The sequence below is a fragment of the Rhinopithecus roxellana genome, chromosome 16 (genome assembly GCF_007565055.1).
Source record: "Rhinopithecus roxellana isolate Shanxi Qingling chromosome 16, ASM756505v1, whole genome shotgun sequence".
NCBI classification, from domain to species: Eukaryota; Metazoa; Chordata; class Mammalia; order Primates; family Cercopithecidae; genus Rhinopithecus; species Rhinopithecus roxellana.
The window spans coordinates 9,979,617-10,003,078 of record NC_044564.1 but is presented as its reverse complement, the minus strand read 5'-3'; the positions used below and the strand labels follow the sequence as shown (position 1 = coordinate 10,003,078).

Here is a 23,462-nt window from a genome sequence, read left to right as displayed (position 1 = left end):
AAATAGGCAGACCAGGCTCCTCCACCTTCTCTCCCTTCCACTGAGAAATAGGCAGACCAGGCTCCTCCACCTTCCCTCCCTTCCACTGAGAAATAGGCAGACCAGGCTCCTCCACCTTCCCTCCCCTCCACTGAGAAATAGGCAGACCATGCTCCAAGAGGGCTCCTCCCTCCAGCCCCCACTGTGCCCCAGGGAGACCCTCAGAGGAAGAGACCCTCAAGGAGGAGGCCCAGCCCTGCCATCCTGCAGGAGGGAAGGCCGAGGTGGAAGGGCCAATCCTGCCTGCTTCTACCACTGCCCCTATAGGAGCACTCACCTGGGGGTGGGGGTGGGGCGCATACAACTTCTTTCTGCCCTCTGAGGGGACTGTCACCACTGTCTTCTCTTTATGGCTTACGGTGGGGGAGGGATGGGGGGAAAGCAGGGCTCAGAGGGGTCGAGCCCCCAGTCTTCTAACACAGCGAGTTAGAAGAGCCAGGACTGGAATCCAAGCTGGAGAGACTTCCATGACCATGAGCCTCGTCACCCTACCAGCCTACGCCAGCATCCCTGTCCTGCGGCTGGTGCCAGCTGCAAGCTGTGAGTGACACACACGGCCCACCCTCCACCCCCATCATGCTCTCTGGACATCCCAACCCCTACCCCTCCCAGGGACAGGGTGTGGAGACCCCAACCTCCCCCCTCCATCAGGAATGGACAGGCTGTTCCCCCCACCTCCTCCTAGTGCTCCTGAGCATGGCCAAGATCCAGGGATAAAGACAGCCCAAATTCATACTGGGTGCCAGCCCAAGCAAGGAACTAGGGAGGACCCAGGGCCCCTCCAGGGCTGCCTCTCAACATTCACAGAATGTTCCCCACACTCAACACCCTCCCCCAACCCCTGCAGCCTCATAAAAACACAGGCCTTCCATTGACTGTAACTGACAAATTTATTGAAGTCTTGGAAAGAGCTGATCACCCGAGAATAAATAAAAGACACAGAACATTCACAGAACCAGTAGGTAGCTGGAGATTCAGGTTTGCGGGACTGACTTTGACTTACACACAGGCCAACCTTTGTGTCTGGGGCACACACAGCTGCAGGTGTCTCCCAGAAACTTCTTACCAAAGGATCTGATGGAGGAGACAGGGCAGGCTCGGAGGAGCCCCGCCCTTCTCCAGTGGGGAGACTTCCCAGTCTGGGGCAGGCAGAGCCGGCTCCAGCAGGGAGGGCAGGCTGTTTGGCAACGGACATCTGTGGGTGCAGCCTGGACACCAAGGGCCTGGGGTGGACTGAGGAAGAAACCCTGAGGGGCTTAGAGAATTGAGCTTGGAGAGAAGGGACCCCAGGCATTTTTGCCTCCTCCACAGGGTACTCAAGAAGAATAGAAAGATCTAGAGACCTGGGGACTGGGGAAATCTGCTCCCAGGGAAGGCGGGGCTGAAGGCAGGGAGGCCCCCCACAGTCTGGGGAGAGGAGGGGGGACAGGTGTGTCCCCACCCCTGCAGCCTCCTGCCTGGACAGGCAAGGCCAATCTGTGATCTAAAGAGGGAGCCTCGGGGTGATGGCTCTGAGACATACGGAGCCTGGGAAGTGAAAGCACGATTATGATGATTTCTCAGTTTTAGAGATGAAAGCAGTTTTTTCAGCCCTCAGGCTATGCTGGGCTGGGCTGGGCCTCAGCAAGGTGACATTTCATGTCTAGAAACAGCAGCAAGTGCTCGGTTAATTGATCAATAAAGGGGAGAAATTTGCTTACAAAAAAGGCCGGCTTGCTGGGCGGCCACCTGGCGGGCCAGCCCTGTGTCAGAGGAGGGGCCAGGTAGGTCCGTCAGCCCCCAGGGAGGGAGCTGTGTGGTCAGCAGTGGGAGGCTCCGAAGGCACCAGCCCTCCCTTGACGCCCTGGCCCCACTTCCTCGCAACCCCCAGCATCCCCGAGCCGCCCACCCAGGGGCAGCTCCCTCGTGTCCGGTGCTGGGTGGAGCTGGGCCTGGGTCAGAACTGAGCGTGGTCCACCTCGTCCAGCCAGGAGGCGGGGCTGGCAGGGAAGTCAGGGTAACCCCCGCTGCTCCCTGTGGATAGGTCGGAACTGGGTCCGTTCCCTGCCAGTACCCTCATGGGTGGAGGCCCGCCGGGGGCTCCCGAGGGCACAAGGCCCAAGCTGGTGTCTGGGTACACCAGGCTGGAGAGGAGGGGCTGGGGGCCAGGGAGGCTCTGCGGGGCGGCGGGGGATGGGGGGACACCGTAGGGGCTGCCGGGACGCAGCTCTCGGTACTGCTCTGGGCCTGCCAGGCCTCCATGCTCTAGTGCGAAGTTGCCCAGGGCTCCCGAGGGCCGGCCCAAGGCCGGTGTGGGTTCCCCCAAGCTCCCGTAGAGGCCGTTGGCCGGGCCCATTTCCGCCAAAGAAGGCTCATCTGCAACAGAAGCAGAGGCTCAGTCAGCGTCTGCCCTCCACCTGCAGCCCCTGAGTCCCATCCTGCAAGCAGAAGCACCCCTGGGCCGAAGCAGGAGTGGCTGCCCCACGCCACATGACAGGTCAGCACATGTCCCTTCTGCTCTTGGAAGGCGTGGCTGCCCCTGTCCCTCCACTGCCCTCACCCCTGAGTCAGCCCAGGTGTCTCAGGCCTGGTGGGATCAGTCAGGAACAGCCCAGCCCAGCCTGGGCCCAAGCTTTCAGGACCAGCCCCACAGCAGCCTAGGGAGGGGGCACAGATACCACCACACACGTTTTGCAGACAAGGAAATTTAGTTCCAGAGAGGCTGAGTGAGTAGCCCAGGTCGCAAGGCTACCCAGAAGAGAGTGTCTTGCCCACACTCTGAGGATGGGCATCAATGGATGGGGACGCAGCATCCCCGGCGCTGGAGAATGAGATAAATAATCCGGGCCCCACAGAAGGGTATGGAACCTTCTCTCCCTGACCCCAGGTAGCCCCTTCGCGGCCCTCCTCAAATCCAAGCAGCTGGGACTTTGACTCAGTCTCTCCCAAAATGCGCTGCCCATTCTCCTAAAAATCACTGCAAGGGCTAGGAGCCAGAGAGACGGTCTGGACACGCCCACCACTTCACCAGAGAAAGCCCAGTAGGGGCCCAGCTTGGGGACAGGTTGGGCCACAGGGATTGTGTCCCAACCAGGGGAAAAGCAGTGGTCCGGAGTGGCCAGCCAGGGCGGGGAGGGTGCTGGGGATCAGGTTCTTAAGTGAAATGTTTTTGAAAGTACAACTTACGGAGCCCCCTAATCCCATGGGAAATTCAGATCCGCAGGCCCCCTGCGACCCCTCTGAGGCGCGCTCGTCCCTCCCCGAGCTCCGCGATCCCCCCGCCTACCGGGGAAGGAGACCTCGGCGTCGCTGTCCTGCCCCTCCTGAACGCTGTCCTTATCCGACTTGGAGCCGCCGCGAGAGCGCTTCATGTTGCGGAAATACTGTCCCCAGCGCTGCCGGCCGGCGTCCTTCTTCAGCCGCTTCTCCTTGGCCCGGCGGTTCTGGAACCAAACCTGGGGGCGGGGCGGGGTGAGCGGCCGCCCGGCTCTGCGGGGGTCCCCAAGGCCGCGGGCGGGAGGGGAGCGGGGGCGAGCGCTGACCTGCACCACGCGCATGTCCAGGCCGGTCTCGGACGAGAGCTGCTCGCGCACGTGGCGCGCCGGCTTGGGCGAGGTGTTGTAGGCGCTCTTCAGCGTCTCCAGCTGCTTGGCGGTGATGGTCGTGCGCGGCCGCTTGGCCGTGGCCTCGGCCTCTGCGCGGCGGGCGAGCGGTGAGACGCGGCGGCCCCTCCGGCCCCAGCCGGACCCCCAGCGCTCCCCACCCTGGCCGGCGCAGGGACATCGGGGCCCCAGGTGCCCACTCCCAGCCCGCCCCCACGAGCTTCTGAGAACGCGCGGGCGCTGGGAGCGATTGGCGAAAACGGGCGGCACCCAGGCCGGGGTGGAGAAGGCGCCGGCGGAGGGCGGGTTCTGCTGCAGGGGGTGGGGGCGGCGTCTTCCCTAAAATCACACCACCCTCCGTGGCGCCCCGGCCTTCAGCCTTGGCCACCCTCCTCCAAGTACCCTGCTTTCCCCGCGGCCTTCCCTTTATTCTAAGGGTGTGGGTATGGCCCAGTCTTCGCGGCCAAGAATTTGGGGCAATAATTCCGACCAGGGGTGAAAAGTCGCACACTTTGGACCGAAGCAGTTCGGGGCGCCGGTCTGTCCCTGACTCCGCCGCTCCGGGTCTCGGCTTCCTTCTGCCCGCACAGCCCTAGCCCAGCCCCCCTTAGTGAGCGCTTGGGGTGAGCATCTCCCCGGAAGCCCCCCTGGACCTGGCCTCAGCCCCATTTTTTCAGACCAGAAAAGGTGGGAGCGTCGTCCCCTCGGCTGACCTCGCTGCTTGGCAGTTTCGTAGTCCGCCTTACACACGAGCCGGCTGTCCTCCATGAGGTAGAACTCGTCACCGGTGGCCAGCTGCCGCTTGCACACGACGCAGGCAAAGCAGTGCAGGTGGTACACGAAGTCCTGGGCGCGGCGCACCACCTGCGTGGGCGGGATGCCCAGCTGGCACGCGGCGCACTTGGTCCCGAAGCGCCTGCGGGACGCATAGGGCCCGGCTCAGCGCGGCAGGGCGAGGCTCATTTCGCCCCGAGCGGGTCAGAGAGCAGGAAGCGGGTGACTGGGGAGGCGGCCCCGGAGGAAGGGTCTGTCTGGCCCTGCAGGTTGGTCGCCAGCCTGGCCTCCGGGGCAGAGCTGCCCACTCCCACTGAGAAGGGAACCTCAACCTCAGGAAGACCTCGGGGAGCCCGGCCGCCACTGCCTGCAGGACCCATGCTGGATCTGGGAAGGTGAATCCGGAGGGAGAGGACCCATCTGGGGCCGGTCCCTCACACCCCACAGCTGGAGCCATGAAGGCCACTGGGCCGGAGCCCCTGGGTCCCGATCATTAGGGATAAAAACACCACCAATTTCAGAGGGACTAAGTCCGATAAAATTCTACAAACTTGGGCGTATCTTCTCTAATGACTGCTTCTGTGATTTAGGAAATAAATTATTTTTTCCAAATAATACTTGCTGATGTCCCAGCCAGGCCCAGCCACCCAGGGAGCACCCATGAAGAGGACCCATCCTTAGTTTGGCCAGGCCGCAGGGTGCCCTGCCTGGGTGACAGGAGGGGGCTGGGATTGTGAGAGACGCGGGCTTTGAGGGCCTGGCCTCAGTGATTGTGAGGCGAGGAGTCCCTGGGGCAGGCGTGCCCTCTGCTCCTACACTGAGGCCCTGGGGTGGCGGGACTCCAGGCTGCCTTTCCCTGGGGCCGGCGTGCTCTCCGCTCCCACAGTGAGGCGAGGCTTCGGGACTCACTTGAAAAAGTCATCCTTGCAGTAAACACTCTCCCCTCGGCTGAAGCAGCGCTCGGCCAGTGGCGTGTGGCAGTCACTGCATTTGAGGCACTTGCTGTGCCAGTGGCGGTCCAGAGCCTTGAGGATGAATCGGTCCAGGATGTGCTGGTCACAGCCGGCGCACAGCGGAATCTCTGTGGGCACGAGGAAGCTCTGGGTCACCTCCTAGACCAGGAGACAGTGAGGCCACCTTCCCACCCCAACGCGAGTCAGCCTCCCCTCCAGCCCGCAGGACTCAGGGCTGCTGAGGGGCTCTCCTTTCCCTGCAGGCCCTCTTCCCCAGCCAGCTTAAGTAGCCCCGCAAGTTCCGGGAGTGCATAGGCATCTCATCCTGTGGCAGGAACTAAGGGGAAACTGGCATCGGTCTAAAAATGTGTGTGTGTGAGCAGGAAAGCGGCCCAAGCCATTTCACGAAGCTGAATACTCAATTACAAAATGTTGTCAGTGCCAAGAAGGGTGCATGTGGAGCTCAAATGAAAACCCCACCCCAGGTCTGCTGTCTGAAGCAAGGCAGGAAACATAGGGAAACGGGTCTTCACCATCACCCGCAGCTGGGGCACCCCACTGGGGTCTGCTTCATATTAAGTGTCATGACCAACCACTCTTTCTAGGGACTCCTCGAAAAAGTAGCTGCCGCGCCTGGTGGCCCTGTCTGCAGGCCTCTGGGGTAAGTATCAATGCCTTTCTCATCATTGGACGGCCGCAGAAGTACTTATGAGTGGACTGGACAAGCTGATCCACTGCCTTTGTGTCAGGCATGGGTGCCCCCAGCACCATCAGAGTTACTCAGACGTTCGGCTTCCCGCTGCTTCTGCCCCCCACACTCCACTTCGGGACTGCAGGCCCCCTGGAAGAACCACGCTGGGGAGGTCCAAGGGTGCCCTGTAGGAGCCTGGAGTCTGTGAGTGGCTTTTCCAGGTGTCAAGGGCTGAGGACTCCCTCTTCACTTAGAAAAAGTCTCTGGAAGACGAGAGTGCCCGCTGAAGGGACCGGGACCTACTGCCATATTGCACCCGCCTCTCTGGCTGTGGACCCCGCCGGCTCCAGCTCGTCTCCCAGTGGTTGAGAGACACCGGGAAGGTGCTCCCTCGGCCTCTGGCGGAAAAAACTGGGCTCCGCCACCCCCGCAGTGTCGGGAAACCGGCAATGAATGCGCCCCGCATCCGGCAAAACCGCAGCTCCGGGTGCGTAACATGGAGGACCCGCTGCGTGACCGTCCCCATCGCGGGCAGCGATCGCAGGGCGGCTAGGACCCGGCCTAGAGCGGGGCGGCCCGACAGGCCCACACAGCGCGTATTCAGCACCGCGGACCGGACAGCGCCTCGGCCGCAACGCGCCGCCGTAGCCCGCGTCGGGCAAAAGCCGCCCCAGCCCACCCCGCGCCGCGTCCGCGACCCCAGTCTTACGCTGCATGGCGACTCCAGCCCCGGCGGGGTCTCCTGCGGCCAGGGATGGCGGGGTCGGCGGAGCCTGGACGCCAGCCTGCCCGCTCCGGCTAGCTCTCCGGAGCGCAGGGCGCGCAGCCCTCCTCCCTCCCTCCCTCTCTCCGCCTCCCAGCCCCCGCGGTCAACCCCTCCCAGGAACCGTCGAAAAAAATAAATAAATAAATAAATAAATAACTAGGGAACCGCGAGCCCCCACAACCTGGATGGAACCCCCTCTTCCCGCCGGTCGGTCCCTCCCACTCCCCACTGGCTCAGGGGCCTCCTTCCCCATCCTGCGGCTCCAGCTGGCCCAGGAGTCGAAGAGAACTGCCCAGGTTCTCTAAGAACCAAAGTGCTGGGAGCTAGAGTATTTCCAGCAGGAAACTGGGGACCTCGGAGAAGCGAGGCTTTTTCCTACAGACGGGCCCTGAGCGGGGATAAACCAAGCAGGTGTCTGTGGGCGCAGACGCTGAAACCTGACTTCGGGGAGACCGATGGTCGGAGTTCAGCCCGACCTTGGCCCCTGCATCTGACTCTGTTCCGCTGGAACGTGGAAACAGTCCAGGTGGGGCGGCCCTCTTGGGGACCCTCGGGTCCCGTGGTCACCGCCCTGCCACTGCTCCCTGCGCCTCGTCAAGCCCAGGGGGCCGGCTCAGGGCTGCAGAGGTCTCCTAAGCCCACCCTGGACCCCCGAGAGTTCCCTGGCCTGAGCAGTGTGGTGCCACAACCTCACTCACTCCCTGACAACCCGGGCCAGGGGCCCCGAAACAAATTCAGGCTGAGGCGCCCAGGCGCGGACGTTCCGGGGTCCTCGCACCCACTCCCGCCCAGGTCCTCTAGCTCCTGCCAGCCTCCGCGGTCAGGCCCGGAAAGGCCCGAGGATCTCCGGGTCTCCCCGGTGCAGCCGATCTGCCGGGGCACCCACCTCGGCGCAGGTCCGCCCTCCGCGCCAGCAGCGCTAGCAGCAGGTCGCCGCCCGCCGACTCCCGGGCTGGGCCCAGCTCCCCGCGCGCCTCCATGGGTCCCGCCGCCCGGCGTCGCCACTCTCCGGTCCCGAACTTTCTCGGGCCCGGCAACACCACCCCGCAGTGGTCCCGAACCGGCGTCCAAGCGACTCCCGGTGCTGCTGGGTGCTGCGCCCGCGGGCCGCCCTGGGGCCCGGAGCCTCTGGCCGAGCGGAGGGCGGAGCGGCCGGGGGGCGGGGCCGCGGTGCGGGGCGGGGCCGGGGGTCGCGGAGACCAGCCCGGGGTGACTGCGGACTCTGCGCGCCTTTGCGCCGGGACCTGCGGTGCCCAGAGGCCGCCCCGCGTGCCCGGCCCGAGGGCGGGCACCGGTAGGGGAGGGCTCAGGTCAGAGCTGCCCGCCAGCGTTCGTCCCGGCCCCGCAGCTTCCTGCGCAGGAGCGGGCCGAGGGCAGAGGCCTGGGCTGGAGTACACGCCAGGAGGGCTAAGCTTCCCGGGAGAGGGATCGAGAAGGCAGCCGGGTCCTCCCGCCGCTGAGGTTTGGCCTCGGGAGCCGCAGATGGTCGGCAGGAGCTCAACCCGAAACGCAGAAGGGGTGAGTGTGGCGCCGAAGGCTGCGTACGGGAACCGCAAGGTGCCTGACGATCCCAGATGCTAACGGGCTTCTGGGCTCCACCCCTGGAACTGCGGCCCCGGACTGGGCTCAGGGAGGAAGGGCAATCCTTGAGTGAGAACAGGCTGTGTCCTGGACACGCAGCCAAGACCTCAGGCGGTGGGGGGCTGAGCTGGGGAAGCCCCAGGTCACACCCTCCATTTCCAGCCCCCAGCCTCTGGCTCCATCGGAACAGGATCCCTTACCTGGTATTCCAGCCCCTTGCCCCAGTCCACACAGGTGAGCTCTCCAGAACCCATGCTGTCCTTGCAGGCAGAGGGATGTACCCACCACTGCCCAGAGGGCCCTGGGCCAGCACCAGCCCTGGGCAGCCACCCGGGGAAGAGCACAGCAGTGGGCGGCCCTCGGCAGCACAGGACATGGCGAAGGCAGGGGGCCCTGGCAGCGCACAGAAACACCCAGGAGGGGTTGGGGGACCAGGGGCTGATGCCATCCTCCAGGTCCCTCTCCCTGTGGGTTTCACAGTAATACTCTGTCCACTCTGTCCATGGCTTCTGGACTGTGAGCTTTAAGGGCCCAGGCTCACAAGGATGGGCAAAAGAAACCACAGTCCCTCCTTCCCAGCTCCCAGCAGGTCCAATGTGTCCGTTTTGAGCAGTGGCCCATGCAGCCCTCTTTCTGCCCCTTCCCTTTGCACGGCACTTGTTACCCGAGAAGGGCCAGGGCAAGGACATGCGGGCGCAAAGCTGAGTGTGTGCGGGCTGTGCTGGGTGCAGGTGGCTGAGTGTCAGCTGCTGCTGAAGGGAGCAGGGGCCCTGTGTGGCTGGACAAGGGAAGGGGCGGCGGCAGGTCAAGGAGGCAGCCCACTCTGCTGGCATCTGGCCAGCCTTCCAACAATGCCTCCATTATTTCCCAGCGTCCGTGGTGATGGAATGGCCCTTGGAGAGGGTGGTTCAGGCGGGAGACCCAGCCTTGGGTCCTCTGCTGTGGGGTCCAGAGGCCTGGGCAGGGCTGTTTGCAAGAGCTGAGGGGCACTGGTCACCGGGAGAACTTGGCACCCCTTGCTCAGCCCCATCACCCCCCAGATGTGCCTGCGATGCCCCTTTTTCTTTGGGGGCCTCCACTCCAACCGCTGTCCCTCACTCTTGCAGGCCAGCGTCAGGCCCTCCCCGCCACCCTGGGATCTGGAAACTCACTCTCTGCACTGTTCCCATCTCTGTGTCCCGCCTACAGAGCGGCGGGACTTTCTTTGCCTGGCCGCTGGCCCTGCACGCACCCACTTCCTCGCGCCTCTGCCGGTTTCTGTCCTCGGTGTCCTGCTGGGGCTTACCCCGAGTCCCGCCCAAGGTGCAGACGGCGGCGGCCCCAGGTCTCTCTCGGTCGCGCTCGAGCGCCGTTTCCAGCAGCATCGCGGCCACCAGGCCGCGTGGCGCGAGCCGCGCTCCTCGAAGGTCGGCGTCCCCTGGAGGGCTCCGGGCTCCCAAGTCCCGCCGCGTCGTGCGGAGCAGGGAGCCCGGAAGCCACTGAGCCGGGCGCTGTCCGCGGTGCTGAAGGAGGCGCCCGTTGCCCGCCCCTCCCGCGCACCCGCCCACCTCCCGGGGCCCCTCTCGCCGCCCCGGTCCCCACCCCCGCCTCTGTCCCCCTCCCCGGTGCTCGGGCGGGCAGCGTCGGGCGCGCCTCCCTCCCTGGCTGGGTTGGGCCGCTCTCGGGGCAGCCCCCGCCCTCGCCCCACTGAGACCCAGGGTGGCCGCGCCCGCTCCTCCCTAAGCTCCAGGCCCCGCTGAGGCGCTGGGATTCGCCGAGATTCGCAGCAAACGGGTCGTCCAGCCGCGGGGCAGGAGGCTGCTGACCCTACCCTTCTGGCGTGCAGCCTCTGGAAAGCAGTGCGCAGGCCGTGCCCCAGGGCAGCCCCTTGTCTGATCACCTCCAGCCCAGGGCTCACTGGGGGCACTCTCCTGCAGGTGTTTTGCTGGTCCAGGAACTTTCCACTCTTAACCTCCTTGAACTCAACCTCCAACTTCTGGGAAGAGCTCAGCCCGCACCCCTCAGGCTGCCAGGAGGAGGGGCACCTGCAGCCCCGCCTAACAAAAGCACTGCTCAGACTGAAGACCTTGGGCATAGGCAGGGCCTGAAGGAATTGCCCAGCACACACCCAGGCTGGTGTCTGCTTCGTGCCTGCTGAGGGACTGAGTTCCTGCCAGCCTCTGCACAGCCTGGCCAGGGAGGTGCCAACAGGACTCCTCCAAAGCCACAGAGCAGACTGTTGGAGACCACTGCCCCGCCCCCACCGGCACAACAAAAGTGGGGGTTGGGCAGAAGAAAACAAGGGGTCAAGGGCACCCCACAGAGCACCACAAACTCAGCCTTAGCGGGACACTCAAACCCAGGAAGCAGAGGGGTGGCCGCTGACACAGGCTAGGTTCCTCTGAGGCGCCCTCAGGCTGGGCTGCCGCGCATGCACTTTGAAGTGTGTATTTACATGCATCTCAGCTGCCCTTTAATCTGTATAAAATCAAGGGTCTTGTCCTGTGACAGTCTCCCCCAGATCAGCTCCAGGGAGATGATCTATCACTGATTTCCATCTTCCACTTTCCATCTGACCCTTGGGCTGTCTCCTTCGACAGAAGAAATTGTAGGATTTCAGATGTCCAGTCCGTGAACAGAAAGAGGGTCCGTTCTGCACCCACCGCCTCTCCCACAACTCCCATTGGTAGAGCTGGTTCACACTTCAAAAGAATCACCATTTTTTCAAATCTCAGATTTCTTTATTAAAATGTGCACCTCATAGTTTACTTAAATACAAAATGTTCGCTTTCCTTGCGGGTAAGAAATTTCACTGACATTTCCATGTCGATTTGCTTCTTTTTAATAAAAATCCTTCCATTGAAAATAAATAAGCATTTAAATTACTGAACTATTATATTCATTAGTCTCAATACCTCTTAAAATACTTAAAACTTTAGAAAATAGACTCTAAACGTTGCCTAAAGGCGGCATCCAGCTCTGAACAGGCCACACGAGGTGTTTGGGCACGGCATTACAACCCGAGGCCACCTCCACGATGGCCCAGCCCCACCACTGACGCTCTGCTGAAAATCCTGCCCCTCAGCAGGACACAAGCTTGTCCCCCAAAGAGTGGTGACCTCGAACTGCAATATGACGATGAAACCTGCAGCCAACACTGCCCTCCACAAGGGTTTCTGGAAAGGCTGAAGCTGGAGACGTTACGGTAAACCACAACACCACCCCAGGCCACCCCAGGCCACCCCAGCTGAATATATTCAACACTAGCCAAGAGGCAAAAGTTTAAAGGGTTCAAAGGCAAATACACTGAAACCCATGTGTAAACCTGCCTGGTTTTCAAACTGAAACAGAAACACTCTGGTTTCTTCAACAACCCAGGCCAGCACTGGATGAAGCGATGAAGGCAAGGTCATGGCTGCTAAAGCACAGAGGGACTAAAAAGTGTGAAACCAGAAGCAACTCTCGAGTGAGAGACGTGAAGCAGGAGGCTGAGGCACCAGACACCTCTCCCACCACACACCTCTCCTACCACACACCTCTCCCACCAGGCACCTCTGCCACCAGCTGCAGGGCCCTGGGCAGCGTTCTCAGCACAGCCATTCTGTGACAGTTGTTTAAGGAATCAGCTGTTGACTTTTTTTCTTAAGCGGCAACAGTCACATCAGTATTACAGGGGTCTTATGAATACATCCATGTGATCAACTCGTTAGTAAACACAGGAGTACACAACATAAAGTAGGCAAAGCGGAAAAAATACAACTGTCAAAGTCTCTCTCTCTCACACACACACACGGGCACACAAATACATGAGTCTATTTTAGCCGAATCAAATTTTGCCTGTGAGACACACCAGCAGCCACAAAGAATCTCAATATAAATGTTCCCAGAAATAGTGTATTTGTTTAAATCTTCAGAAGCAACTGACCACTAAATGTTTTGGGTTTAAAAACAATGTTTAAAATTATGAAATGGTAAAGGAAATCATGACCAAAGCTTGGGAGATCAGGGCCTGTGTGGAAACCCTTCCCAAAATAGCTTCAGGCAAAGAAGCCTGGTGGTGCAGGCCCCTGCCACCTCCGCCTCTCTCACTCTCCAAGTGAGATGCTTGAGTGTGTGGCAGGCGCCTCTGGTGCTGGGTGACCAGCAGACAACACAGGAGGCTTTAGAAGTCTCCCTGGGGCCTGTGCTCCCAAGGGCAGACCGCTCTCCTCCCCACCCCCCAACAGAGGGACCTCTGCTCTGAGCACTGCCCACTGATCCCAGAGCTGCCCTCCAGGGACCAGCGGCCAAATGGCCCCCATTTACCTGCCTCTCTCTTGTTACCAGATAGACAAAGGCGCTGCCTGAGGGTTAAATGAGCCGCCATCCTTCCAACCCCCAAGTCCACTGCCCAAGGCCTCGGGGGGTTATTTTCTGAAATGCAGCACAGCCACAGAATTCCGTGGCTCCTCCCCTGTTGAATTCCCCACATCTGGCGTGAAACACCGAGAGCCCTCAGGAGCCTGCCCTAGGGAAGCAGCCACAAGCACAGGATAGTCCCTGGAGCTCTGCCCTGTCCCCGCCTGACTAAAGGAAAACACTTGGCAGCCTGGGGCAGGGGGCACGGGGGAAGCAGAGGGGGGCGAGGGGAGTGGAGGGTGCAGGGGGGGTGAGAGGAGTGGAGGGTGCTGGGGGGGGAGCCAGGAGCCGCGGGGGGTACAGGCGAGGTTCTTCTCCAAATACAAAAAGAAGGCCTTGCAGGATGAGGCAGAGTCGAGGAAACGAGATGAAAGTGTGTGGGGAACACTATTTGGCCTGGACTCCCCACCCTCTTAGATCTAGAAGAGTAAAAATATCGAAGTCTTTTTGCTGTAGGACCTGCAAAAGGAGCATGAACAGACTTGAGAATTCCAGGAATGCAAACATCCCCACAAAATTACCCCGTGTTCTTCCCTTGTTAGAAGAGCGTTTGTAAAACCAGGACTTGGAAGCCAAAAGATGCCATCCGACGTGAAAGCAGGCCCACATGTTTATAAAATCCCTGATCATCAATGTTAAAGCTGCAGGGGGCACAGGGCAGGGCTGCCTCCGAGGGAGCTTCCGCCATGGCTGGCAGCGACCGGGCACTCACACGGCCGGGTGGTGGTGCTTGACCTTCCACCGCCTGGACCTCACCCGGAAGAAGAAGTACATCACCATGAGGAACAGGGACGAGGCCACGTACAGCACGACACAGAGACTCATGTCCAGGCTGGAGAAGTCAACCCCCAGGAAGGGTGCAGCGCCCCCCACCTCCTTGTGGGCCCCGGGCCCATCCAGATTCTGGAGTTTCATGTCCAAGCTGTGGTGCAAGCTGTCTGGAAGGGCAGGCCTGGGGCCCAGGGCACTGGGTGGACGGACGCTCTGGGCGTCTCGGTCTCCATGGGGCATCTCCGGGGGGGTGAGTCTTTTCTCCTCTTCCTCACCCCTGGCCAGGGTTCCTCCTTCACCGGAATCCGCCTGGTCTGCAGAATACGTGTCTAAGAGGTTGTCACGGTTGTAGTGCTGCTTCAGGAATGTGAGCACGTGGCCTTCATCCCAGCTGGCCAGGCCCTTAATTTCCTCATGGCAGGCTGGGCAGAGGTCCGGAGTGGGCCACTGAAGCTTTGGAAACCTGGGATCCTCACTCAGATGGCCTAGGAAGGAAAGGAAGCGGGAGAGCCCGAGGTAAGGGGGCTTTGTGGAGCCACGTGCAGCGTGAGGCAACCGGACTCCCACTCCCACCCACCACGGGCCTCCGCTGCCCCGGCCCAGGGTCCTGCCAGGCCTCCCTCCCTGCCCTTCCCACCACCCTTCCCTTGCAGTGCGGCCCAGGTAACATCCTGCTTCTGTAGGCCCCTGCGCACATGTTCCCCTCTGCCGGTTCCCATGCCTGCGAGTAAGGGGACGCTACACACTCAGCCTCCGCCACTTCCCAGACCGCACCTGTCCCAAACCACCCAGCACTCTGCTTCCAAAACGGAGCATGCAGCTCTCACCTCGAGGCCTTTGTCCACACAGTGCTGCCTGTGTGCCCCTCCCCTCACTGCTGCCCCTCTGCCCTTTCCTGAGGGTGCACCTGAGGACCACTCCCACAGTGCTCCAACCACCTGGGCTCTATGGACAGTGGGCCTCAGGTGGACCTTCGGGAAAGGGCAGAGGGGCAGCAATGAATTTCCACTGCACTTCAGATACAGTGGCCCTTTCCAGACTACAAATCCCTTCAAGATCTCCAAAACTCGTTTCCAAAGTGACACCTGCTCACTCCTGGGCCCAACAGGCATCCGTCATGCAGAAGCCGTGGCAGACGGCGCCTCCCAACTCTCGGAACCCCTGCGAGCCGACTTGCTGACACCCGGCCACCCTCAGAGAGCTTCCAGAAGTGAATGTAAACGCAACCACATTTGTCTGGGGGACTTCACACGTGCCTGAAATCAAGAGATGCCCTACTCGGGCCAGTCACTGACTGCCTATCCTGCTAACCGGTGCCAGGTGTTGCACACGAAGCCAGAGGGGACAAGCACAGACCAGCGGCGCTTGGTCAGAAGCGGCCAGAACCTCAAAGCACTGTCAAGTAAGGCGCAAGTCCTGGGCAGAAGACCCTGGGCAGATCTCCGAGGGGCCTCCCAGGAGCTTGGGTCTCGAAGCACAGGCTGGAGGTGGGACTGGGTGGGGTGGGAATCTCGGGAAGGACAGTCACACTGGGCTGTAAGGCCCCTTTCTGCTGCAGCCTCATGACTAGAGTGGTGGGGGCACATGCAGGCTGGGGCCACAGGTAACAGCAGGGGCTCCAGGTCCAGGCAGGCCTGGTGAGGGTCCTGGTCCTACTGCCTCAGCACCGATGGCTCAGGGAAAGCACACGGAGCTCTGTGGGCGGCGGCGATGCAGAGGCTGCCAGAGTGGAGAGGCAGAGGAGCTGCGCTGATCGAGGGAACAAATCCCACAGACACGCGGTGCCTTCGCCACATGACCCCGGCCCCAGCAGTCAGGCTCAGGCCAAAGAAAAACCAATTTCTTTAGTGCTTCAGCTGTAATATGTTTTTCTAATACAGTGGATTAAATAAAAACCAGTAGTTTAGTGGCATTTTCTATTCATCTCTATTAAGATTTATTTCTCAGTGGAATTATTTTTAAGCCTAATTTTAATCTGCCACTGATTTAGGAACAGTTTGAAGTACTTGACTCTGAGAAAACACATGTGCTCTATTTAATTATTTTTTTTTAACAAAACCACTTTGAGAGGTTTGGTTTACGTTTGGACAACAAATTCTCATACTACTAAAATTCCTCATCAAAAATTAATCACGTTCCAAGCTTTCCAGAGTCAAAAACATCCTCAGAGTCTAACGGGCACCAGTGGGCACTGACGGGGGCAGAAAGAGCCACACCCATTTCCACGAGGGTCCAAGAGCCCCCCGAGTGAGAGAACCATCTAGAAAGCCAGGGACAGAAGCAGCCTGGGAAAGGCTGCGGCTCTGACAGCTCCCAGCCACCCAAGTCCTGATCCCATCAGCACAGTGGGTGGCACGAGGCCGCAAAGCTTAGGGACAAGCCCCACCGCAGCCATGCCATCCGTGCTGTCCCAGGACCAGGGCCTCCCTCCGCCCGTGCTGAGCCCCCACGCCCAGGGGCTTCTCACCTGCCAGGCGGCCGTTCACCACATTATGCTTCTTCCAAAGCCAGAGGATGGCTTGGTCTGGGGTTTTCACCGAGTCCATGGATTCTTTAGCCATTTCCTCAAAGTGCTCACCACATTTCTTACACCCAAAGAAGGTGTGAATGTACCTCCTCATCGTCTGCAGCACAGCCTGGGGGTCGTCTTCAAAGCCTGCAGGGGAAGAAACACCGCTGACAGGCAGATGCTGACGATGGCAGGTGCGTGGGGATCACCTGACCCCACGCCTGTCCAGAGAGCCTTGGGGGAAACTGCTCCTGACGTGTCGGGAAGCCACCTCATGTCTCCCCGGGGCCTCAGGCTGTGGGCACAGACCAGGACTCAGCACCTGCCAAGATGCCCACCATGCCCACGGGTGCTGCAGTGTCTGGAGACACGATGACCATGGACAGCCCAGAGGATGGACGTGCCAGGATGAGCCACAGACTCGGCTGCCAGGGCCCCAAGGAGCCTTTCCAGGAGCTCCTCGCACCTCCCACCAGGCTTCCGGGCGTCTGTGCCAGAACGCCCACAGTGCCAAGCAATGGTTCTTCCCCGGGATTTGCCAGCTGGGTGCAGTCTCTCTTGCCCTACAAGTAACTCCCAGAGGCTGGTGCCAAGGCAATGACGCTGCTCATTCTAAATCTGCGGCTGTCGTGTTTGAAAGCCCTGCAGGACACCAGCCCAAGTGGGGACACGGCCTTAGGAAGTGACTCTAGGCTGCTGCCAGCCACGGGCGTGAGGATGTGGAGCGGGTGGGCAGGCACAGGGACGGGTGTACCCACAAGCCAGAGTCTGTGCCACCAAACGTAAAAACAGCCGTGGACAGGCCGGGGTGCCTGCGCAGATGCTGTGAATGAACGCACGTCTCAGGAAAGCAAAGCCCTGCCCGCAGGCGGCAGGAAGTGGCCAGCACCGCACCCAAGGGGAACCCCTAAGAAAACCAAGGGGGCAGCACAGGGCAGGGCTCAGCAGTCCCCGCTCAGACGACCGACACGGGAGCTTGAACGCACAGACAGGAGACCCATGAGATTAAAACAGATTACATGTCAGCATTAAAGAAAGACATGCTTTCGCGAATGAATCCGTCTTCATGGACAGCAGGCCCTGGGGGAGCTTCCCGCACAAGCGAAGGCCTGACGCTTGTTGTGGCTCCCTGCAAAGCACAGCTGCATGCAGGCCCCGATCTCAGCGTCCTGGTCGATCCTTAATCCCGACACTTCTTGTTTATTTCACCCAGAGAAGGTGAGAGTAGAGCAGACCACCTCCTCCTCGGCCGTGAGTGTGTCCACAGGCAGCTGGGCGGTGTCTCAGGCCGGCCCCGTGACCTGGCCCGTCTGCCCTGCTCTCCTGCCAGGAGGGGTCCACGGACATCTGCCTTGCATCTCCACGTAATCCCCCTCCCTCTTCCCCACATCACCGCAAGCATGGGGCCACCCTAATCTTTAAAGTGGACAAGAACCATAAACCTCTACCTGTGGGGGGATTAGAGGCCTTCGCAGGCATTTTACTAGATGGGGCTTAAACATACACTAAAGAGAAGAAAAACCTTCCAAGACTTAATCCTGTGGTCGCCACTGACCCAATTCTCTTGGCAGGAGGCTACTCCTGGAGGCTGCTTCCAATATGCTGATGGGAGGAAGGAGCGCTGAGGGTCTTGTCAGCGGTATGCTTTGCCATCACGCTGCTCTTACAATTCCACTACACTAGGCCCGGTGCTAGCATAGTTTACAATCAAATACCCTGGTCATTCAACTTCTTCCCTCAGCCAACACTGTACCCACACTGCCTTCAAGGAGCCATTCCTCATGCCCACATGTGCCCGTGTGATGAGAGCAGATGGAAAGGAGGACGGCATGTCGGCTCAGGCCTGCGTGTGCCCGTGTGATCAGGGCAGATGGAAAGGGGGATGGCATGTCAGCTCATCTCCTCACCAGAACTTTCCATGTGTAAACGTGAGGTTTCCTAACTCAGCCTCATGTTTCAGAAACAGTTATTTTATTTTATTTTTTTTGAGACAGTCTTGCTTTTGCCCAGGCTGGAATGCAGTGGCATGATCTCGGCTCACTGCAACCTCCAGTGCTGGGATTACAGGTGTGAACCTTGTGCATAGCCCAGAATCAGGTTTACATGGTCTGGCTGGGCGTTGGATCAGGCAGTGTGGATGCTCTGATTTCCATTTCTGTTTAGACAGCTCCTAACGTTTCTCCCTGAAAACATACTACTCTTTTTTTCTGTATCATTATAAAAAGGATTTGAGGTTAAAACCCACCGTCTCCCCCAACCAGACCCTCAAGAAGCAGTAATCCAATGTCACCTTGAGGAGGGCCAAAACAGTAGATTTTCAGATGGCCACTACAGTGCCCCCATCCCAGGACACTCTCTGGCAATGTGACTTTGCTGCTTCTCCCATTAACAGGTGGAATCTATTTCTCCCACCACGAATTTAGGCTGGATCAACAAGATATGGCAGAAGTGATACTATGTGACTCCACACTGAGGCCTCTCAGGGGGTCCTGCCTGAACCTGGTGCTACTTGGTGGGGAAACCACATTCAGGAGTACGAGGCATTCCAAGGTCCCCTGGACTGACCAGCTGCCACCAGATGAAGGCAGACACGCAGGTGAGCCCAAGCAGCAACTCACAGAAGAACCGCCTGGCCGAGCCCAGTCTAAATTGCTGACCCACAGCATGATAAGCAAACACAGTGGTGGCTGCTTTAAGCCCCAGCATTTTAGGTTAGTTTGTTCTGTGGTAAAAAAATAACTGTAAAAGAATTTGAGAATTTTACTGGAAAGAGTATTGAACGGTGTGAGTCAAGACTCCACTTCAGCTTTAAAGTAAACATTAATGAACCTGAATCACTGCTTCAACTGAGAGGCACACACACAACAAAATTCAGAGGGAATAAAAAATCCAATACATACTCTAGTGTTCTGTAAAGGACAGAAAATTTCATTTTATCTATTTCCTAGTAATTGAAAATTATTAAATCCAACTTCAAAGTTTTATAGGTTTTAACCCCTTGTGGTGGGCAGCCTCCGTGACGGTCCCCAGAGATCATGCCACCTATACTCACCCCTCCTGTAATGTCCACCCCTTGCGAGTGGCCTGGGCCTGGTGACTGACTAATGAGCAGCATCTGACAGAGGTGACGGAGCGTCATCCTCGGATGGGCACCCTCTCACTGGCTCGCTGATGAGGCTTGCTGCTATGATATGAGCTGCCCCACGGAGAGGCCCTAAGCGTGGTCTGCAGTCAACAGCCAGCATGGAGCTCAGGGCCTTAGGGAAGCCATGTGCAAGGAGGTGTGCCCTGCTCTCTGCCCCGTGAGGGTGCTGGGAATCCACTCTCCCTAGGTGGGTCTCGGGTGACCCCCCAGGCCCCGCTGACACTCCGATTGCAGCCTGACCAATCCTGAAGAGGATCCAGATGAGGCCACGCCCGACCCTCAGAAACTGTGAGCTCACCACCATGGGAAGTTCTGGCTGCTAAATTTCGGGGTGATTTGTTATGTAACAGCTGATAATGAAAACACCTCTCCAAATAGATTTCACTTATTCTGTCTTTTTAAAGCAAAAAACAGGGAGTTTACACTGCAGGAAAATTCCCAGCCAGCATTCCCTTTCTTCTCCATGGTTTATTTCCTGCACGTTAGCCACGCACATCCTTGTGAGTTCTGACAAGGGGAACTCGTGCCCCCGCAGCCACAGCCCTGGGTAAGCTGCCTGTGGGCGGAGCCTGAAGTGCGGTTCCCCTGCCTTGGTGCCCTGGAGACATGCTGCCTCACATACAGTAGTACGCACCTTGGCACACACCGCCTGGGTTAACGTGTTAGGCAGTCCGTCGGCCCCTCCGGCCTGTACAGGAACAGCTTACCTGTGCCAACCAGGGCATCAGGGTGGGTTGAGGCTTCAACAGTCAAAGTGTGGAACAGTTTCCAGAGAGAACACGGGTAACCCCTCAACTCAGCTCGGCTTCCTTGACATCCAACCCACTTTATGTGATTAGTAAGGAATATTCCAGAAATCTGGGGAAAAAAAAAAAAAACAACCCAAAGAATAAAATTGTTGAAATTAAAAACAGTCGACAGATACCTTCTTGACTGGGGGGGTGGTTAATGGGGGTGTGGTTTACTGAAGCTGTATCAACTGCACACACAAGATCTGTGCCTCCTACCGTACGCAAATTCAAATTCAATAAAATAAACGAGGAAATGGTCTCCTTTACTAAAGGAGCTCTCAGGCCACTCTGAAGAGAAGGGAGAGTTCTTCTGCACACTGATAAACCAGTAGTGTTAAGCATAAAAAGTATTTACCTTTTCTTTTAAATTAGAATTAGTTGTAAGGACAGTATTAAGAAAAAAGCAACTAACAACATAAAAAAGCTCAACCATCAAATAATTCTCGGCCAGAAGAAACAAAGTGCGTTCACTTTGGAGAAGCAATGAGGTGGCCATCGGAGCGGGTGACTGCTGGCCTGGAGGGCTGTGAGCCCCAGGCAGATTCCGTTCGGTTTGGTTTTCTGTCTCATCAACCTTTCCCTCCCTAAGGACTCCTGAGCCCAGGACGCGCGCTCGAGGGAGATGTCATACGTCACAGTCACGTGAGAGGGTGCGCCCACGACCTCGAGCTCAGAGTGGAGTCAAGGTGGAAGACAGACTCAGGCAAGAAGCCCAGCACCATCTGCTTCTCAGCTGCAGCCAGCGAATGACAAAGCTGGCAAAGTCACAGCACGATAAGTGCACCTTATAGGATTCCCAAAAGACCTGCTGTGTGCCACTGACCACGCTGGCCACGGGGGCGTCGGACAAGCACATGGTGGGTTTACTGCCCGCGACTAAATGCTCTGGGGGCCACAGAGAAGCTGCTGATCTGGACTAAGGAGGGAACGGCAAGAGGGAGTGCCAGGACCTCTCAGGGTGCTGGTCCCCTGAGTGAAGACTGGCACCTGCTGGCAGCTGGTCTTGGGGAAAGCTCTGGCAGGACTGCCCACACTTACTGAATACATCATTTTTCGTTAGATTGGCTTACTACAAACTTAAAAAGCCCAAGTACTACATTGCTTGAGAAAACCCCATTTTGTCCAAAGGACAGGTGGTCACAGTGCACTTTTGGTGAGCTGTCCTCAAACTGAAGCCTCAGCATGACGCTGCCAAGGCAGACACGAGGCTGTAGCCATGACACTGTCATGGAGACAGTAAGTCACCGCTCCCCTTCCTCACAGCGGAGCCCGGGCCCTGAGCAGGGAGACGCACCAGCTAAGGGCGAGGGAAGGAGGGCGCAGCGTGGCTGGCAAGGGTTCTGGGGCTCACCCGCATCTTGTTGTTGACCAGGTCGAGCACGGCGTTGTAGGGGATCCTGTCCAGGGGAAGGCTGGCCAGCCACTCCTGCAGCATCTCCAACAGCTTCCTGACTGGCGGTCGTCCAGGGAACAGCTGCACGAGGAAGGAGCCACTGGAGAGCTAGAGACCCAACCCGGGCCCGCCCCCACCACCGGGCACAACACCTCCGAGGACAAGTAACTCCATCTGCGGAGGGGCTGAACCTAGGACGGGGCCTCTCAGAACTCGCGTTTCTCTGATAGGAGGCAGGAAACCTGAGGGGCTGTGGGGCAGGCGTCCAGCCAGCGCCTCTCCCCAGGACAGCCTGTGCCCATGGCCATGCCTTTCTCCAGCCCATGCCTGCAGCTCACCCACCTGTGCCCACGGCCTCACTCCCTCCAGATGACAGGCAAGGTCACGGTGTGTGACTCATCATGGAACTGGCGGGGGCTTGCTGATTTATTTCTGCCTTCCTCACGAGTTGCTGCGCTGACCCCACCTGCCTGCCCGCTAGGCTTCCCCTCCGTCATCGCCGACTGTGTGAAGGGTGTGCGGCAGTGCACAGGCGCCGGCAGCCGGGGCTAACTGCCTGTGGCCTCGTGTGGGCCGTGAGGCTGGCTGACATCAACACAGCTTAGGGAGGCATCTCGCTGAGAAGATCCCAGGGCTCTGTCTTTTTAGGAGGAACTCTGATCAGCTGCTGCACCACAAACCGTGCAAAACGCAGGCTGCCGAAAGAGCTCCGAAAACCCGAGTTGAAATCTCACAAGTGGCAATGCCAGACCAGAAACGCTGGCCACCAAAAGAGCTCCTCAAACCCGAGCTGAAGCTCATGGTGGCGATGCCAGACCAGAAACGCTGGCATCTTTAGCTCAGTCCAATATATTACTCTCCCACGTAGGTGAAAAAGTACGATTAATTTACCAGTATCAAATTTATTTTGGACATTCAAGTAAATGTCAGAAAAATATTAAGAATAACTTACGGCCGGGCGCAGTGGCTCAGCCTGTAATCTCAGCACTTTGGGAGGCCGAGACGGGGGGATCACGAGGTCAGGAGATCGAAACCATCCTGGCTAAAATGGTGAAACCCCGTCTCTACTAAAAATACAAAAAAATTAGCCAGGTGTGGTGGCGGGCGCCTGTAGTCCCAGCTACTTGGGAGGCTGAGGCAGGAGAATGGCGTGAACCCGAGAGGTGGAGCTTGCAGTGAGCCGAGATTGCGCCACCGCACTCCAGCCTGGGCGACTGAGCAAGACTCTGTCTCAAAAAAAAAAAAAGAAGAAAAAAAAAGAATAACTTATTTATACCCTGGCCTAAGGAGTTACCTAGAGCACAAGTGTAAAAGCTCCAGGCCTAACTAGACTAAGGGGGAAGACAGAGAAGCAGGGAGAGGACAGCAGGTCTGCCTCGCGACAGCTGTGCAACTCCAGTGAATTAGCTGGCCGGCGGCCATCACCACTAAGAGCCACACTGTCCTCCACTAATATGATGGACAGATTAGCAGGACACTTTCTTAAAGGAAACGAGGCCAGCTAGAGATTTCTGAACTCTGGATCGCACTGTGGGGTAAGAACCTGCCGAGGCGGGGTTCGTGCATCCATCTGAGGTGCCTCTGGTCCTTCAAGGTTTCCTGTACTTTTCACAAATCACATTGTAAGTAAACTCTATCCAAAGTGCTGACTATAAATTATTCTATCACTAGCATCTTATTTTTGGCAAGAGAAATAGTTTAAGCCTAAGCCTCCTGGTCATTTAGACAGTAACAAGTAACTGAGCTCACGGAGTTACACCTGGCCACCTCCTTGGCTGGTCCTCTTCGGCCTGACCCTGGGCACAGCCAGGCCTGAGCTCTGTTGGGCTGCATCTCTGCCCGCTCCTGGCAACCCTCTCAGTGGTTTCAGACACCACATCTGTGCTTGTGATGGTGCTGAGTGTGAAGCCCCCAGGACCCCTCCCTGAACCTGGCTGGCAGAGCAGGTGCACACCCCACCTGGATCTGCACGGCCCCTGCCTTTCCCTCTCCCCCCGATCCCCTGTGCACCGCTCCTCTGAGAGCCAGCTGAGGTGTGTGCCTCCGTTCCCTCCTCCGTCTCCTCTCTAGGAAGCCAGAGCTGGGCTTTTC

The 23,462-nt window shown here is 58.7% G+C and overlaps 2 protein-coding genes across 4 annotated transcripts in view; both read right to left on the bottom strand.

The window, feature by feature from the left end:
• Positions 1 to 910: 910 nt before the first annotated feature.
• On the bottom strand, positions 911 to 9,860 carry LHX3 (LIM homeobox 3). Of its 3 annotated transcripts, none has more exons than XM_030920087.1 (6): positions 9,671 to 9,860; positions 5,304 to 5,475; positions 4,334 to 4,536; positions 3,561 to 3,712; positions 3,305 to 3,473; positions 911 to 2,394 (listed from the first exon to the last, which is right to left on the bottom strand). In XM_030920087.1, the coding sequence occupies exons 1-6, from the start codon at positions 9,747 to 9,749 to the stop codon at positions 1,976 to 1,978; spliced, it is 1,194 nt and encodes a 397-aa protein (XP_030775947.1). In that variant the 5' UTR covers positions 9,750 to 9,860; the 3' UTR covers positions 911 to 1,975. The 3 variants fall into 3 exon arrangements, with proteins under 3 accessions (XP_030775947.1, XP_030775945.1, XP_030775948.1); XM_030920085.1 differs by lacking the exon at positions 9,671 to 9,860 and adding an exon at positions 7,691 to 7,928; XM_030920088.1 differs by lacking the exon at positions 9,671 to 9,860 and adding an exon at positions 6,748 to 6,754 and having other exon boundaries at positions 1,878 to 2,394.
• Positions 9,861 to 11,083: 1,223 nt separating this feature from the next.
• QSOX2 (quiescin sulfhydryl oxidase 2) overlaps positions 11,084 to 23,462 on the bottom strand; it is a 41,512-nt gene continuing 29,133 nt past the window's right edge. The window contains 4 exon segments of the mRNA XM_010372738.2: positions 11,084 to 14,018; positions 16,001 to 16,189; positions 19,895 to 20,045; positions 21,330 to 21,452. Of these exon segments, the coding sequence (XP_010371040.2) occupies positions 13,471 to 14,018; positions 16,001 to 16,189; positions 19,895 to 20,045; positions 21,330 to 21,452 (1,011 nt within the window). The 3' untranslated portion in view covers positions 11,084 to 13,470.

Bases quoted from the DNA above. Each gene is read 5' to 3' on its own strand.
- LHX3 (XM_030920085.1), bottom strand. From the start codon at position 7,784: ATGGAGGCGCGCGGGGAGCTGGGCCCAGCCCGGGAGTCGGCGGGCGGC. The intron at 3,713-4,333 runs GTCAGCCGAGGG...CCCGCCGCGCAG, and splicing joins CGAAACTGCCAAGCAGCGAG to AGGCCGAGGCCACGGCCAAG. The intron at 2,395-3,304 runs GTAGGCGGGGGG...CTTCTGTTGCAG, and splicing joins CGCCGAGGTCTCCTTCCCCG to ATGAGCCTTCTTTGGCGGAA.